Raw genomic sequence first — 12,089 nt, 5'->3', positions numbered from 1 at the left:
TTGTCAGTTACAGTGGCAATGCAATATCTCTGCCCTCTGGCTTGAGCAGCGAAAAGAGAGGAAAATGCCTTGAAAAATAAAGAATTGGGTTACTGCAGTGCATAGCATCTATTGCCCCCTAGGCTGGAAATGTGCTTTACAACAACAAAGCCTTCGCTTTTTCATGACTAGGGCTATGGCTAACCCACCCAAGAGCTTTACATTGGTTATGATTTTGTCATTCTGAAAAAAAATGCTTTCGGTGTTGACTGCGACTTATTAGTCATTGTCATTTTTGCCTGGACCCTCAGGGGTTCTGTCAGTTTATAAAACGGAAATTATTTTCTGTTAGTTTCTCATGTGCCGGCCAAGTTATCCAAATGGTTGTGAAATAAAACAGACAGTAAAAAAAAAAAAAAAAAAAAAAAATCACTTTTACATTTAAGTGTGCACAGTACTTAAGAGTTGACTTAGTAACCTACTTTTACTAGAGTATTGTTTTAGACAAGTATTTGTACTTCTTGAGTAAAGTGTATACATGAGTACTTTTTCCACCGATGACTTACTGTAATGTGTAAGACATTTTTCTATGTAAACGTGCTTTTAATTAGCGTGCGTACAGTACTTCCTATTCTGGAAAGCAGGTGATACCCATGGTCAAGAGCACGTGACAATGCACAGCCAATAGGAAGAAGTTCTCATGTCTCTCCAGGTGCAGGTGTCCGACGGCTGCGCAGTTGACTCCGTACACGTTTACTGCAATAACCACATTGTAACAAACAAACGGCTAGAATCGAAATACTTACCTTTTCGTAAGAGTTACAGTAAGGGGACGACATGTGCTCCTTTCTTGTCGCCTTTATTTTGGTGACCTCGTCTTCGTGGATCAACTCTGTCGTCTCGCTCGGTAAGGATGCCATAAATCACAAATTTTGTTTGCCGAAGTTGAAGTTGAGAGAAATCTACGCGTATAGTTCCATGCAGTGTATTATTTATGTCTACGTTCACCATTAAAAGTCATTTGTGCCGTTTGTGCGGTCATGTACGCGGGGTCAAGCTAGCTGTCTCGCAGTCACATGTTGTTGCCTGGCAACAGGTGGACCAGATCCGGACTTTGGACGCGGTTGACTGACATTTAGTGTGTGGATTGCCGCACAGAAAGCACAAAAAGACCAACACAAAACAATATCTATGAGAAATCAGTCAGGGCCAGTCGTGCCGGTTACTTGGAGCTTTTGGTCTGCATCACATGATGAAATTGCGCATGCGCAACATAGCCTGTCCAACTGGTCCGCAATCAGTGACACTTCAAAGTTGCTGCGACGTCTTTTTCACGCATGAATGTCACAACTGAAAAGATTTTAAATTTCTCCATGGCTAATTAAGTAAATAAAACTAGAGCTGAATGATTTTAAAAATAATCTAATTGTGACACCCCCCATTATCGTGATTTAATATGCAATTTAGGTTTGATTGTAAACATTTTTATTCCGGTTTGATGACAACTGTACTGTACTGCCTATTTATTACCTGTACATTATTTCATTTGCCGGTTGTTTATCTGTTTATTTTTATGATATATTTTCTTCATTTTATATATCTCATAATACCAACTGGAACCTTTTTCAAACTTGTCCACAAGAAATACTCCGTTTTAAAAACATCGAAAACTATTAAAAACTAAACTAATACGAATCACTTTCGAGAATAAACTAACAATCTCTCTCTAATTACAAATTAAAGCTAACTGAATTTAAAATAACAAAAGTAAAAATGAATTAAAACGAAACAACCAAAGCTATAACCATGCTGTGTCTGCCTGAAGGAAAGACAGTGTGTAACTCTCCTGTGTTTGCAAATCAACATGAAGCTTGTGTTGATGAGGACCATTTTGAAGAAGACGTACTCTATGCGGGGCAGCAGGATCCGCCATACCGGCTCAACTGCTCCTTGGGGTCAATTCCTCACGTCCAGGGTGACCCCCGGCCTCAGCTCACTTGGCTGAAAGACTGTCAGCTGTTTGGTGCCCAGCAGGGCAATTACTACCTTGAGTTTGCAAACATCTCTGTTGACGCTGGAGGGAACTACACCTGTTTGCAGCCCGGCAACAACACTGCTTCATTCACTGTGCGCCTCGTAGTTAAAGGTAAGCGTTCTTCATGTTCCTCATCTGTAATTAGTGCTGAAAAAATGTAATTGCACATGCAGATTAATTTATTGCTTGTGTTTGTTAAAAAAACAAAAACAAAAAACAATACACGTGAAGAGGACCTTGACAAAGTCATCACATATGAAATCTCAAATGCAATGTTGAGGAATTTAACGAGTTGATTTGTCAAAATCCTTCAGCCCGACTTGTGATGTAGTGCAATAATTTATGTGTAAGATTTACTCTGTGTGTCTTTCCACAGCATCCAAGTGCTCCATGGGTCCAGAGTTCTCATCGAATGAAGTTCTGAGAACCACCTGGGGGAAGGTGGGATCCATCGTCTATCTGAATTGCACCGTCCTGCTTTCCTGGGACCCGACTCACAAGCGATGCGACGCCTCGCTGCGGTGGACAAAAGATGGCCATCCCCTGAGCAATGGCTCGCTGCTTTTGCAAAACACGTCTTCATGGTGATTGGAGGCAACTCTCAGACAGTGTGTGAGACCAAGGAGAACATGACCGTTTTTTTTTTTTTTTTTGTTCTTGCTAGGTTTCAAGCTGGAGATCAGCTGGTGGTGAGCAGTGTGCTGGCAGTCCATCTTCACGAGTTGGAAGACTTTGGACTGTACAGCTGCACAGTGAGGAACTCTTCGTCTGACTTCAACCTGCAGAAATCAAGTAAAAACGGCATCATAATCCAGAGGTTTCGTATTTTAGTCCCTCGATGTATCACTTGCTTCAAGTCTCAACTGACCGCTTTCATCAATTGCAGGCAGTTTATGACTTTTATGACTACCTTTTGCGACCACTACTTTACAATTCACTACGAATTACTTTAACGTTCATTACTAATGAATCCAAAGCTTTCTAGAAGTGCACCAATTTTAGTCTGATGAACATCATTTATATTCAACTATTTAACACTTTCAGGGACAGCGATTACTAAAGTGAACAGTTTATCATGTTAGCGGATTACATGGTGCATGAAAGGGTTAATGTCTGGGGTTTTTTTTTAACCGTCAGACAGCCCAAGCCACACTGCTGCCGTCACTGCAGCCTTTGTCGTCCTCCTCCTGCTGGCTGTCGCTGCTGTCATCTACTCCAAGTGCCACCTGAACATCAAACTGTGGTATCGCGACTCTTACGGAGACTACGAGATGGGCGGTGAGTGCGAAGAGTTGCTCGTACGTGAGGACGTTGACACAAAGCCGCTTGCGTTGTGTTTTGCTCAGACGGAAAGTTGTACGACGCCTACATCTCCTACGTGAACAATGATTACGACAGGAAGTTTGTCAACTTTATTCTCAAACCTCACCTGGAGAATAAACATGCATACAAAGTGCATCTCAATGACAACGACATCATGCCTGGTTCAGGTAAGACCAAATTTGAACTCCACATGGCATCATATCATGAAAAAGGGCGATTTTTGTGATGTTCAATTACAGTGCTGCTGTGAAAAATTATTTGCCCGCTCCTCAAATGTTTTTGGGTTTTTTTTGGGGTATAGATTCTCCATTTTGATGTTTAAAATCAGCAAACAAGTGTAAATATCTGACAAAAATAACCCAAGTAAACCTAAAATGTGGATTTAAATTTAAATTATCAAGAGGAAAATGATATTCAAAGCTACCTGGTCCTGTGTGAAAAGTACTTGACCACATCAATGGAATCTGTCTGACAAAATGATAGCTGGCCAAAAGATAGCGAAAAGCTACAATAAAATGCCATGGCCCCAAAAAAATCAAGAAGAGATGACAAATAAATTGACATCTATCCATCTGGAAAGGTTTAAAGAGCCATTCCTAAAGCTTTTGGACTCTAGTGAACCACAGTGAGAGACATCCTCAAATGAAGAAAACATGCCCCCCCCCCCAAAAAAAAACAACAAAAAAAAACATCTGAATGATTTCCAGCAACTTTGGGAGGATATTTTATGGACTGCCTAGTCAGAAGTTGTCGTACCAACAGTCAAACACGGTGGTGGTAGTGGGATGGTCTGCGGATACTTTGCTAATTCAGGACCTGGTTGACTTGCTGCAATGAAAGTTTTTGACTTAAAGCTTAAGCAAATTTGTGTTTTGCAGCAGGACAACAATCCACAACACACCAGCAGGTTAACTTCTGGATGGCATTAAAAAAAAAAAAAAAGCTTTCTGAAGTGGTCTCATCAAAGTACAGGCTTGAATCCAGTTGAAATGACCTTAAAAATGGGTGCTCCTACCCGAAAAGCCTCTAGTGTTGCTGAATTAAATCAAGAATGAAGTAAAATATCTCCACAGGGATGTGAAAGACTCATTTCCAGTTCCTCAGAATAAGAAATGAGAAAAAACAAAACGTATTCACATGAGAGCACATTGCCCATTGACAAAGACTCCCACGCTGATGAACTTGTGCCCTTCCCTTGCACATCACCGCAACTGCGTTTCAAGAACCTTCGGCGGAGCTTTTGATGACCATAAGTCGCTCCCGACGTCTCATTGTGTTGCTGTCTCACGCGTACCTGGAGCAGGACTGGTGCACCGGCAACTTCAGGTCAGACATCCTGACAAGAGCAGACTTGTCCTGTATGTCATGTATCCTGCATGACATCATCAATGTGTTTGTGCACCTGTTTTTTGTCAGACAGGGCCTGCTGCACCTGTTGGAGCTGTGCCGGCAGCCCATCGTCATCATGCTGGAAGGGCAGCTCAAGCGCATGAGCGCTGAAATCAGGCAGCAGCTCAGTGAGCACCAACACTCTCTCACCCTACTCACATGGAGGCACAACTCTGTGGTAAGAATACACAAACCAAGCGGTTCCATCGTGACACGGTGAAAAACCAAACTTTTGCAAAGTTCGGCTTGAACAATTAACTCATTCAGTCCCAGCCATTTTCACTGGAGCAACTCCCTCAATCCCAGCGTTTTACTGGATTTTGACCGATCTTGCAAGGCCCACAGAATATTTGGTTCTAATGCTATATAAACATGGAGCCTACCAAAATAAAGTTTGGACTCGCTTCTTTCAGCAGAAAAAAAGATTTGTTTCTATCTTTTTCCATTCTTCGGCAATCGGCATGACAAAATGGCTAGGTTTCATGGAAATAGCAATTCTTGGGCAAAAAAACGACGAAAAAGAGCTTTTTGTAAAAGCATGCATTTCAAGCACATGAGGCACCTACTGGTCGCTTTTTTACATTATTTACAATGCAAACAGCTTATTCTCATTCGCAGATTGCATCAGACCCTCCTCCTCTCTATGATGCAAAAAAAAGACTTAGACTTACAAGTACGTCCTTGGTAGGCGGAGCCTAATTTTAAAAAGACGCACAAGTACGTCTTGTGGAATGAAAGAGTTAATCGAAAGTCCACCTTGCAAATGTAGTGGAATGCAGTTTACAAGATGTGAAGGCTGCAATTTGGGGGGGCGGTTGGCTTCATTTTGGTTTTTCGGTACGCCGTATTTTATATCTAGTCGATATGTTTGTACGATAATGTGAAAAATAATCACATTGAATCGCAATGTTGAGGGGAAAAAATATCGCCATTAGATTCTTTTTCAAAAGTGTTCTTGGAGAGTGGAACGTCCATCAGCAAAGTGTCAGATGCCTTTTCATCTCTTGTTCAAATCACACTCTTTATATTCCGCCTACACCCCCTTGATGGAATCCAAGCCAGTGGCTGCGGCGAACCGAGCCAAAGCGTACCGCTTCGTAGCGCCTCGTGTCGTCCTGTCCACAGACTCCCTCCTCGGCGTTTTGGAAGGAGCTGGCCTTAGCCATGCCTCGCAGGGTTGTCTTCCACAGCCAGGCGAAGGGAGACCCTCAGACGGTCCTACAGGATGACAAAGACCCCATGCTGACCCTTGACCCCGACTATCTGGACTGCCACTCTGACACAGACCCTGCTGGAGACCTCGGTAAGTCTTCAAATTATATAAGATTGGGGAGGGGGATGGAAGCATTTTTAATATTTTGGGTTACTGGTTAAGAGCACAGTTAGTATCTTCACACCTTTTCTTTTGGTTCTCATTAGGTTCAGTGGCCAGTGAGCAGAATAATTAACATTGCCAGGACATGAATGTGACATTTAAATGTTGTTTCATTGTCTTGTAGGCGTGCGGCTCCCCGTGTACAAAGCGATGACCTCCAAGGCCCCGATCCTTCCCGTTGTATCCAGCAGTGAGCGAGAACCAAAAAACCCAGACATAGACGTGTCAGACCTGGGAGCACGCAATTACGGAACACGCTCCGATTTTTACTGCCTTGTCACAAAAGAGGACATCTGAACACATACAATACACTTACCTCTGATGAACCTAATTATCAAGCGTCAAGCTCTACTTTTACTGTGTCATGTTTTTTGTGCGTTGGTTAAATCTGAATGTGCCTCATGTTGCTTTAAATTTGTTGATTTAAAAGCAGTGTTTGTATATTTTGTATTTTGACATGTTGTATGGGTGGCCCGGTGGGTGACTGGTTTGCACGTCGGCCTCACAGTGCAGAGGTGCAGGGTTCGGTTTCAGCTCCGGATTTCCTGTGTGGAGTTTGCATGTTCTTCCCTTGCCTGTGTGGGTTTTCCCCAGGGACTCCGGTTTCGTCCCACATTCCAAAAACATGCATGGCAGGTTAATGGAACAATCTAAATTGTTCTGTGGTGTGATTGTGAGCGCAGATGCTTATTCGTCTATGCGTGCCTTGTGATTGGCTGACAACTGGTTCAGGGTGTCCCCCGCCGACTGCCCCAAGATAGCTGGGATAGGCTCCAGCACGCCTGCGACCCTTGTGAGGATAAGCGCCATTAAGCGGCGTAGAAAATGGATGGATGAATGGACATATTCTATTGAGAATACAATTTTCATTTGCAGTACTTGCCATGGTTGAAGATGTTGCTTTGTGCCCAGCAGAGGGCAGACTCATAACAGATAAGAAAAACATTGACAGCTGTCAGCAAAAGTGCAAAGTACAAAAGCCTGAACAATAAGGCTGCAGAGCTCAGCTCTAGTTTGGGATATAAACACAACCTTTGACCCCATGGGACTCAAAGTGATCGCACGGTTAGACAAAAATAGGTGGCTATTTGCCTTCTTGTGCTCTTAGGGAGTCATTTTGAGCCACGGTGAAGTAGGAGCCCTAAAGGAGGGTGCAGCAGGGAAGGGCTGGAATTGTTCATGTCTCAGCAAGAGAAAATATGTAAACAGGGAGTGGCCGACGTGTTGGATTGTTACAGCCACAACTACACATGCACCTCATTCGGCAGATCTATTTCTTTATTAAATCAGATGGTACAGGTGCACATAACAGCAAATTGACTTTTATTTTCCGAACAGACGCTGGTCACCATAGCTGAAACGGCCTGACAAGTTGACAGATCATTTTATGACAGAGTTATCAAAGTGAGAAATTAGAGACTCCATATTTTGACAGGTGTCAAACTATAAGATGGATCATTTACAAAAGATAAAAACCTGTGACAAATACACATGAAAACTTGACTGCATTCTTTAGCACATGCATGGTTTCTCAATCACACATGCACGCGCACTCTACTGTGACAACCTTTTAAAAATTGCATAATCCAGACTATGACAGATTACGTACATTTGTATCATAGCATACGTGACTAAATAAAATACATGACATCTTTAGAGGCATACCAATGTCCCAAACTTTCTAAAGCAAAAAAAAAAAAAAAGCAAAATGCATCTCTTTAGTATTTTCAGTTACAATGCATTCTCATTCATACACAATATTAAAAAAAATGTGAGTGACAAGCAAAAGTCTAATAACGACAGCATGATGAGAAAGTCCTTGGTTACAGTGTATAAAACATGATTTTTTTTTTAAGAAGAACTTAAGCAATATATACAAACAAGCTATACCACATTGGTTAAAATGTCATCATGGTTTCACACAGTTTTTACATCGGCTTGTAGAAAACACACATCCCGACACTAGAATATAGTGCTCACATTTGCTTAACAGTAGTCAGCATACTCGACTCCTCCTTCGCTGACATCCATGGAGCGTTCTTATCACAAACTTCATGGCAGATAAAAACTGAGCCTGGACTATGTTGGAATCGGAGAAAAGACTGACAGTGTCTTCCACCGGTGGCGTTGCAGGACTGCTCAGCACTGTAGAAGTATAAACTTCTACTTGACATTACCTTCCATTTTTAGATGGCCGTGTCTGCAAAGTCTGGTCTCGTAAATCCTTTCTGTAATGTTGAACAAAACACAGCAAGAGAGTTATTCGGGTATGCTTTCAAATAGTTGTGCATATGCCAAACAGACTGCATGGGCATTCCTTTATGTAGTCAGACATAAATCATTCTTGACACCACACTGCTTTTGGATGAAAAATTACGCTACTCCCTGTTTTTCGACAAGACAGCGCAGATTTTATTTGAGCGCAGGCATTTCAGTGCTGTCAAGACTTGTTCATTAGCACACAAGCTAAATGCCGCACCCTTGGGTGGGGCAAGTCAGAAGCTGCAGAAGGTGATTAGCCTCTGGAGTCCTGGGCTGAGATACGCACGTGTGTGTGTGTGACTGAAAACGATTGAAGATGTACAGTTTTTGAACAAGTGTCTTCTAAATGAACGGCCAAGAGCAACATCCGAAAAACACGCTTTACCCTACTCCTGTTCTGAATACGGGTAGGGAGCCATGAAAACGCATTCCAAGTGTCAATTGACATGAGGGGTTTTCCCAATCGTGTTTTAAACTTAAGAGAGGGTGTGGCCATAATAATACAGTGGATAAAAGTGAATATGTGGAATACCTTCCAATAGGGCTGGGCGGTTAAGGAAAAAAAAAAAAAAATCAGAAACACCATTATTTTAAAATGATTAAAAAAAAAAAAAAATCCCGATTAAGAAACATAAGTATTCATGGATTTCAAAACTGAGTCATTAATTACAAAATCACAACTTTATATTTATCTCAAACAACTAGAAAAGTAATTCGTGACAAAGTAAAATAATATCAAAAAGAATTAGTTTGTATAAATTCCTGTTTCTGTTCCTGTTCCTGTAATGTGCACTTGGGCTCCAAGGGGCAGTGTGGTGCCGTGTAGATGGAAAAGAGAGTGGAAAAGAAAGTACATTTGCGCTGTTATATATACAAACTCGTTTTTCATAGATTAGGAAGAATATATGCTTTTGACTATTATATCTGTGTGTGTTCTTCACGCATTCATGTGTGAAAATTCGCTATTTGAAGAAATATCATTCACTGAACTCAATGCTAATTTTCTATTAGCCTATCAATGCGATTTTACATTGACTTTTAGCATTAGCGCAATGTTTCCAAAACAAAGTATGTCTTGTATTGAAATACACGATGTGTGTAATTCGTTTTGTTTTGTGTGTTTAGCTTTACAAAAAAGTCCAACCGGGTGTCATTCAACATATTTTCCTTGAAAAATGAGACATAGCTAGACAGTTTCCATACGTTTTTGTAGTCTTTGTGCAGTTTCTTGTACTGGAACATGTTGCTGAGCACTGTGGCGGCTGCTTTGGCTGCTTTCATCTTTCCAGAACTGCAAAAAAAAAAAAAAAAAAATACAAACGTAACAAACCACATGTGGCATCAAAACTTGTCTATTCAACATTCTTGTACATCACAAATTCAAATGGAATGTCAGTGCTCTTTATTCGCAGCCAGTTCGACTGACTGTCGCCTCACCTGGAGTCGTTGGTGTTCTTGATAGCGACCAGTTTGGGCAGGCCGTCAAAAAAACACACGTCCCTTGCGGCGACTGAGCTGCAAGTCACCAAGTTGTTGAGAACGCCGCAGATGTTGACCACCACGTCACTGGACGGCTCCTTCTGGTAGCCGTCGATGGGCAGCTTGGTCACCAGGTTGTTTACTACCTTTGTGGCTGGGGGAAGGAAAAAAAACAAAAACAAGAACAACCAAAAACTGTTAGGAGAACACGATTATGGACACAAGTTCCCATTTGCAGTCAGTAATGATTCCTCACACTAATGCGTGAGCCATAAAAACACAAACAAGATCAACGATAAAAGGGATGGAAATAATAATGACGATGCAAAAAACAAACACAAACACAAAAACAAATATTGGAGCAGGTTGGCGAAATAGGATAATGTCAATTAAATGTTTACTTACCATATCATTACTCTATCCTTTAAGAATTTAGAATCAAAGACATTTCAATTGTGGAACAGATCTTTACTAGTAGACACGTATTATTTTCTTTAGTGGGTTACAAGTTGAAATGACGGGCCAGATCTGGTCTCGAGTTTTGACACCTGTGTGCTAGAAGCATGGTGTTGATACTTTATGATCCTCTCATTTTGAAGTGCTTTGTGGCATCTAGATTCAATTACACACTGTATTTGGGGAGGGGGTCAATTACCTATTTTTTACCATCGAAAAATGCTTGTGTTTAAAGTGTGTGTTTTTATGGTCTCTCAAAGCAGCACAATTAACGGAATTCTAATTATGATCACGATTTTGGCAGCCACGATTCAATTAACTTGACTGTTGTGCTAATCAAGCACTCTCTGAACCAAAAGTCATCCAGCCACCAGGGGGCCTACACATGGTCAAGGCATCCTTAAGCTGCCGAAATAATAAGCAAGCAAGCGCACCCTACAGTGGAGGCCTCAAGTAAGTAGAGTAACTGCACAAATTGAAGATGAGCAGAATGATGGAGAAGTTCGTGCCTTGCAAGGGATCAAAATTGCGATTACACTCGTAATAGTATCCAGTATTTAATTAGTTTGTCCTTTTAAATTCTTGGCTAAACGCATTTATTTTATTTATGATTTACCCTTTCAGGGTTTCAGAAGTTTCAATTTGCACCGACAACTGTTGACATAGTTCAGTGAAAAGTAGTGAAATAAAAACACAAGCGTTTTTTTTCCAGACAAGAAAGAATTGTGATTAATAATAATGATGACAATAATCGTGATGACCGTTTTGGCAATAATCTAGTCTCTATATTATAGTTTTATACCTATTACAGATAATCCTAGAAAGTATCCCCGGGGACAAACAGTGAGAGAAAGACTCACCCATGTGATTCTTATCCTTGGCGTGACGGGACAAATTTCGTAGGAAGCCCGTGATGGAACGGAGCTCCAGGTCGTTGTTGGTGCGCAACAGGTCTAGTAGAACGGGCAACATGCGCTCCTGGTCCATGGCCACGCGGCTCAGCACCGCCGCCCACTGAAGCAAAAATCAGACAGTTGGCTTCAATGAGTCAAAAGTCGCATCATTCGGACGAGGTCTGAGGTCGTCTCCCGAGCGCTGACCCGCTTGTCTCCGGCTGTGATGTTCTGCAGCGCTCCCGCCGCCGCCTCCCGTGTGGTTGAGTTGATCTCGCACTGCTGCAGCACGCGGTTGTACAAGCCCACGATCTGAGGGTGCCACAGCCACTCCATCCCCTTTGGCACGCGGGCCACCTCGGTGAACGTGGACAGGTCCTGGTTCCTGCTCTGTGGCCGAGGGAAGAAAACCAAAGATGAATATGAAAAGAATAAAGTTGGAATACGAATAATAAGGTCAACATTCCCACATGAACATAACTTAAGAATTGCAGTCTCTCTTAAGACCTTTTACGTAGTCATCAGTTAATTTCTCAGACTAGACGATACCGATTTTTTTGAGGCTGATGCCGTTTTCGATAAAAGATTAATCAGGCGAATGATGGGAAAAAAATATATATATATATATAAAATTAACAAAATCACTTATTTTTTTGGTCTCCTTAATGCTTATTTATGTTATGTAATAGAGGTACAGACAAATAGAGGAAGGACTTTTGACTGTTTTACAATTTGTCCTTTAGTATTTGCTTAAATTTACAACAGAGAGAAAAATCAGCAAAAGTCGTCCAATTTTTATTTATTTTTTTGGCTGATTTTTATTTGAAGGGCGGGGGGCAATGTTTTAATGTCATTATCTTTGTCTTAAGATGGAATGTGCAGTATCAGTCAAATATAT

General features: G+C 41.5%; 2 protein-coding genes across 3 annotated transcripts in view; one reads left to right on the top strand and one right to left on the bottom strand.

Moving 5' to 3' along the window:
• Nucleotides 1–672: 672 nt before the first annotated feature.
• sigirr (single immunoglobulin and toll-interleukin 1 receptor (TIR) domain) lies at nucleotides 673–6,539 on the top strand. The gene is made up of 10 exons (XM_019857002.1): nucleotides 673–886; nucleotides 1,850–2,125; nucleotides 2,391–2,598; nucleotides 2,679–2,806; nucleotides 3,152–3,292; nucleotides 3,361–3,504; nucleotides 4,561–4,663; nucleotides 4,754–4,904; nucleotides 5,852–6,029; nucleotides 6,226–6,539. Exons 1-10 carry the CDS (start codon nucleotides 817–819, stop codon nucleotides 6,396–6,398), a joined length of 1,572 nt encoding a protein of 523 aa, XP_019712561.1. The 5' UTR covers nucleotides 673–816; the 3' UTR covers nucleotides 6,399–6,539.
• Nucleotides 6,540–7,361: 822 nt separating this feature from the next.
• LOC109507504 (plakophilin-3) overlaps nucleotides 7,362–12,089 on the bottom strand; it is an 18,780-nt gene continuing 14,052 nt past the window's right edge. For both annotated transcript variants that reach the window (XM_019856980.1, XM_019856979.1), the window contains 5 exons: nucleotides 11,399–11,581; nucleotides 11,159–11,312; nucleotides 9,801–9,996; nucleotides 9,567–9,654; nucleotides 7,362–8,329 (listed from right to left, as the gene is read on the bottom strand). In XM_019856980.1, coding sequence (XP_019712539.1) covers nucleotides 8,288–8,329; nucleotides 9,567–9,654; nucleotides 9,801–9,996; nucleotides 11,159–11,312; nucleotides 11,399–11,581 — 663 coding nt within the window. In that variant the 3' untranslated portion in view covers nucleotides 7,362–8,287. The remainder of the gene's footprint in view (nucleotides 8,330–9,566; nucleotides 9,655–9,800; nucleotides 9,997–11,158; nucleotides 11,313–11,398; nucleotides 11,582–12,089) is intronic.

This window comes from Hippocampus comes, unplaced genomic scaffold (assembly GCF_001891065.2).
Source record: "Hippocampus comes isolate QL1 unplaced genomic scaffold, H_comes_QL1_v1.1 scaffold186, whole genome shotgun sequence".
In the NCBI taxonomy this organism is placed as follows: domain Eukaryota; kingdom Metazoa; phylum Chordata; class Actinopteri; order Syngnathiformes; family Syngnathidae; genus Hippocampus; species Hippocampus comes.
This window is presented reverse-complemented; position numbering and strand designations above follow the sequence as displayed.